The 6,100-nt window shown below is 36.3% G+C and overlaps 1 protein-coding gene across 1 annotated transcript in view; it reads left to right on the forward strand.

The window, feature by feature from the left end:
* The window catches only part of LOC141903828 (sodium-driven chloride bicarbonate exchanger-like), a 43,424-nt gene extending 38,538 nt beyond the window's left edge, over positions 1–4,886 (forward strand). The window contains exon 23 of the mRNA XM_074792166.1: positions 37–4,886. Within this exon, the coding sequence (XP_074648267.1) occupies positions 37–271 (235 nt within the window). The 3' untranslated portion in view covers positions 272–4,886. The remainder of the gene's footprint in view (positions 1–36) is intronic.
* The last annotated feature ends 1,214 nt before the right edge of the window (positions 4,887–6,100 follow it).

Consider the following 6,100-nt stretch of genomic DNA (forward strand, 5'->3'; position numbering starts at 1 on the left):
CTACCGATGCATGAAAATATTGGATTTTGTATTCAGGAAAGAGAAGAAGAAAAAGAAGAAGCGATACCGCGTGGACGAACATGAAGTGCCGTTGAACGAGCAGGACGAACTCGACGCGAACGTCGCTTTAGAGATGAAACCAGTCAACGCGGCGAGCACCGAAAAGGGACACCAAGACGAGATGGTATCGCTTATGGCTCCGGATATCGTTGTTGAACCGCCGACACCCGGCCAGAATTCACCTGAAAAATCGAACAATTCGCTGGCATAATGGTTCGGCAGACGGTTCGCTGTATGCTGTAATGTGTTGTTTGATGAGCGACCTGTTTAGTGCACAATGGCTTATCTTGTATTTTAGTACTACTCTATATACATTACACTGAATGTTTAATGATACTGTATATCTGTGTATTGGGGATGTTGAACGAAGCCTCTAAGGACGGCTCGTTAGTCACGTAGAATGTTAGTACCACTACTTCAAGTTGAAATGTCACGGTGTCTATGTGCGTCGATCTGGAGTAGTAGTTTATTGATGTACGATGATACCGCACTCGGAAAGTCTCCCAACATCAGTGTTTAATCAGTTGGATTTCCCACTAGTCTATAAAGCATCCAAATAATCTTCGGTCGTAATAAGACATTGGAAAATATAATGAAATTGTGTTCAGTAATAAAGGTATCAATGCACATTGGCCGACTTTTTATCTTAGTTTACAATCACTAATGTTCAGCAAAATCCAGCAGTATTTTATAGGCCATTCGAAATATGACGGAAGCCTTCAATAAATGATGATCCAAAATTCCTGATTTATCTAGTCGATCACATGTTGTATTGTGATTGTCAATGGAGATATACTGAGGTTCGAGCACCGATAGCATTAAAGCTGCGATCACACACAGACAATTTGGCCCGGATTAAAATGACCGTGCCAGGCCCGATTCATATTTTGCCCGCACCTAATAAGAGAGCACGTTCACACATAAACTACTCGCCCATTACTAAAATGCTATTGAAACGATTCAGTGTTAAGCGAGGTGAGTCACTTAAAAAACCAGTTAGCGTTCAGACGCAATAATTTGATCCATGCTTTAATTTGATACTGGCCTGGTCCGATGTATTTGGTCGGACCAAATTTGAGCCGGGTCAAAAATGCTTGTGTGATCGTGACTTAAATATTACGGTAGACCCTGCCTAAACCAGTACTGGTCAATCTGATGATCCATGCATTCATTTCGGTAAACGAAACATTGATTTTGCCTAGTCTGGCATTGCCCTATTCAGTAGAACTTTGACTTCATTTCCATTCATATATCTCCTAAACTGGTAAACAGTATTAAGGCTCTAAGCAACAATACTACACTAGATTGCCTAGACTCCTAAATTAACCCCAGTTTTCATTCATATGCTAATGTATCGTGAGTGAACCCAGGGACCAGTTGCATGGTCGTGACTTTAGTCCAAAAGTGGTCTTAAATCTTAAGACTGGTCTAAAGTTTGTTAGATTGGCTATAGAATTAAGTTAGTCCTAGACGGTCTGAAGTCTAAGCCTTGACTATGCAACCGGCCCCTGGCTTTTTCTACTTTTAACTAGGGTCCTAGAAGCTGAAAATTCATCAGTACCGATAAATAAATGAAGTGCAGATTTTTAGAATTTCAAGATTTTATTCCCAACGCCAATTACATGTTACTGTCTAGATGATCGTCTGAAATACTATGGAATGTATGTAATATGCCATTTACATTGTCATTAGGTTCCATAATTCCATACTTTTTATCGAGTAATAATTCCATACTTTTATCGAATTCTATACTTTCATCCACTGATTTTCCCGGTTGTTCAATTCAGAGAATTCTTGATTGGCTAGAAAAATGAAGTTCTCAATTGTACCGGTTTAGGTGGTGTCTGCTGTGGTTTTGAAGGTTTTCTACACAATAAACTATTTTGTGGACCAATTATGCTGACTTGAATTCAATAGCAACTGTTCATCATCCCACATGATTGAGTAAGCCTATGTGAAATTTTCAATGATGATCTATTTTGTGTTTTGAAATTCAGGGAAACTTAATTATCTGTGTTATTTTAGGTATTCTCTTTTTTTGAGTTCTGTGGTATTCGGAACTTAACCAAGCCAGTAATCTGGCCTAGAAATAAATAAAACAGATACAATCATGTGTATACTTACTTATAAAATATATAACTTATTGATTTTACTTAGTCCATACTAACAATGCAAATAATAATAATAACAGACTCTTCCAGACTGCCCTGAAAACTTAGAATTCAGTGGCCTGTTTGGGCTGAAGCGCTGGTATATACTAAAATAAATGTAGTCAAACTTTGTTAGTATGGTTGGGTCTTGATACTAAAACTCCTCCAATGTACGACTGCCAGAGCCAGGGTCAAAGCCATACTCAAGTGGTATTTGGCCATCTTGAAGGGCACCATCGAGTAGTTGGAAGAGGACTAGGTCTGAATTGCACGAAACCTTTTCAGTACCAGGATTACACTGTTGCCCATTAGGTTCGTAATAACGAGGTTTGACTACCGGGTATAAGCGTGTACACGTCTCGTGTTGAAATGTTTTATCGTGTTCGTGTACAAAGGTTTATCGAAAATAGTCTCTACTTAAGGCTAATGTTGTAACACATACTGGTAATGTTTTGTTTTAATGAGAGAACCCGATTACTGTAGATTTCATTATGTTGTTGAAAACTGCTTTTAGAATGATTTGATTATTGATTGGCATTGTTAGTAGAGAATATTAGAATAGGCTAGAAAATTAGAAATGTTATTATTGTAAATAATTTTACCATGTACTTGGTAAGGATGTAAATATTGTCACATCAGTCTGATGTAGCAAATAGCGATCATACTGTAATCACTTATTTATTTTCAATAAATGAGATGAAAGATGGACAGAAATAGTAGTAGTATGATTCCCTCCTAGATTCATTTTGCTACGCTTCCCTGAATAACTGGTTTTAAAAATGTCTTGTGTTATGGTCTCTCATTTCGGTTGATGGTAAATAAACTATACGTTTTTGGAATGAGATTATGTTTGAATATAATATGGCAGAAAAATTGTAAAATGAAAAAAAATTGAAAAACTATATTTAAAGAAAAACTTGGTGATTGTACTAATTGTACAAACTCTGATGCTTGAATTCTTTTTGAATTTCACTTAAAAACAAGTATGGTTAGTAGGCAGCTATGATGTGTGATATAGAAACACAGTATCACAGATATCGCAAATATACTTAAGTATATTCTAATTAGTTTGTTTGATAATACACTTAATAAACAAAAGTCAATTTGGCCTATATTGTTTTTTTTTCGGTGGAAATTGAAAAAAAATTGGAAATAGAAAACCCACTCCAAAAAAACTTGTCGAAAGCAAAACGTTGTTGATGCAACATTTTGGCAATTTTTTTTCTCGAAAATAGAGAACAACCATATTTTTGTCAGTATTTGACTCCATGGACTCGATAACATTTGCATTCGAGTAACTTATGAATAAAATTGTGTTTTTTTTTTATAGATAAATAAAAGCAAAAAATTGAGCTTTTTGAATACCCTTACTGAAATTTAATGCCAACATAGTAAGGGGCAATAGGATATTCATTCCTCCTTAATAAATGTGTTATATTTTCTATAAATATTGAGGCGCGATAGAAATATGTGTGCTGCTCAAAAGGATTTTCAAATTTTAACTGCATTTTTTGCTTAGGCATTGTATTACTTTGACTCCATGTAGAGCTACCTCACCATAAAATGAAGGAGTGGATGTTTTTAAGACACAAGCCAACCATATGCACTAATGCGTAATGGTCTTGCATCCGTGCTATATCATCCATACTCAGTCATCAAGATATTTTCATTCCAAGACTTAGGTTTATTAGGGAGATATTTTGGACAGTATAAACTATAGTTTACAGGTCCAAGCTTGGACACAATGAGCCTTTGTTTCGTAGGTATGAGAGTACATGTAGACAATTCAGTTGCAGTTCTTCCAGAAAATTGGCTTAGAACTTTTCTAATCTATTGTCTCATATGTCCCCTGTCATAACTAGATTTAGGTTGAAGTTTTGACCAGCTTTAATGTTGGTTCAAGGGATAATGGCTTTGACGGTTCTTGGTCAACGCTTATATGGACTTGGGGGATTATTTGTTGTAATGGAACTGTTTTTAGTAAGGAAACTCCTGGGATTTGAGTTAGTGTCAAAACAGTAATGAACTACATGTACAATAAACCTTGCTAAATGAATATCGAACGTTTAGGACCATGAAATTCCAAGTTCGAGAAAATAGCCGTAAGCATCAGATTAAAAAAAATGTCCTTTAGCTTACGTCCCACTTGAATGTGTGAACAAGGAGAGGTTTATCGTACATGTTCATGTCCAGTTTATGGTACAGTTGCTTTGCTTTTTAGGTTGCAAAAAAAGTGAAATTGGCATTAACTGTTGTTTTTGAAGCTATTTAATCCGTAGAATACATTGGCAGTATTAGCAGTATTTATTTAGAAATAATGGTAGTGAGTTGCCATTCAAGTTATTTTAGTCTCACAAATTTTGACAAATGTTAACTTAGATTAAATTTGAGTGCTTTCACTGCAGTGGTGTACACAATTGGCAGTAAAATTTAAGAGCATCAGCCATTTTTGCGCGTTGAACAGTCAAATTATTGTGTTTTAACTGCTGTTATGGTAATGTAAGTCGAGGCCCCATGTAGACCAATTATAAATGTCACCCATTCGATTTAGACCCTCTAATGTACGAAGTTGACCTGGGCGCCATATATATTGTTATTAGTCTTATGTATATAATTAGCAGCTTATCAGCTTGTGGAAGTTAACTGTGTTACAATCAAAAAAGAAAAATAAAGAGAGATGCAATATGTCTAAATTTACTTAGTGTTGTTGCATTATACTAGGACTGACAATATTCAGATGGGTTAGAGTTTGTTACCTTGCCTATAGTGTTTACTTACAATTCCTCATGTATGAAGGTGCTCAACTCAACAGAGAAGATTGTTATTTAAGTTTGAAACCCAGACCAGCAAAATCTAACACTGCGCCAGTGAGGCCATACCGGTGAGCATAGGATGTTCCAACCACTTAACCAGTGAGGCCAGATGCTAGCAGCCAAACTCAACCTAATTAACCATAAACCTCTGTTTACTGCGATTATCCTGAATCGGAGTAACATCTGTTACAGACACATCCGTCGATCCCATCCATTCGTCTTTGCCAACCCTGGTTTAGTATACAGGGCCCAGTTCCAAAGTTCTGGGTAAAGATTTGAGTTAGCTCATTGAAAATGAACTAATTTAACTCGCAACTGTAGAACTGAATCCTGATCAACCTAATCCTACTGCCATTATCCCAGAATAACACCTGTTACAGACTTGTCCATTGATTCTTTCCATTCGTCTTTGCCAGCCCTAGTTTTGTATGCTGAGGATCAACTGGCTGATGGCAGCTTGTATGTTCACCTTTTTAATGTTTTAATTTTGGACTTTAAGAGAATGTGACATACACGTATACTACTTGACTAGTACACTTTAATGTAGGTTCTTGTACTTCTTTCCAAATCGGTATGTTCACTCTATATTTAGGTGATATCGACTGATGGTTAAACCATTCGACTTGTTCAATACCCCAGCTTTAAACTCTATTTGCGCGCAGTGGCGACGGGAAGGTTGCCTCTCACTCGTCACCGATCTCATTAAAAACTACCAAAAACCCCATTTAAGAAAGAAAAAAAAACTCAGTGCGATATTTTACCATATAAAACAAGAAATAATTGTATAGTTGACTCCGCCTTTAACAGTAGCACCGGGACTGGCAATTTGTTACCATCATAGACTACGGATATAGATTTTCCGATTTTTTCCCATCGACAAACAGTAGGATCAGAAAATCTGCTTATCATGCTTCCATTTTAAACAAACAACCGAAAGATGTTGCTTAAGACAGAGTCAACTGTACTTGAAAGCAGCATCCAAAGTTGAATATCTTTGGATATCTATCATTAAGCTCAAATTCAGCTCACAAATGACAAAAGAAACGTTGACACAATCGATTATTAATACGTTTTTTA

Source organism: Tubulanus polymorphus, chromosome 1 (assembly GCF_964204645.1).
Source record: "Tubulanus polymorphus chromosome 1, tnTubPoly1.2, whole genome shotgun sequence".
NCBI classification, from domain to species: Eukaryota; Metazoa; Nemertea; class Palaeonemertea; order Tubulaniformes; family Tubulanidae; genus Tubulanus; species Tubulanus polymorphus.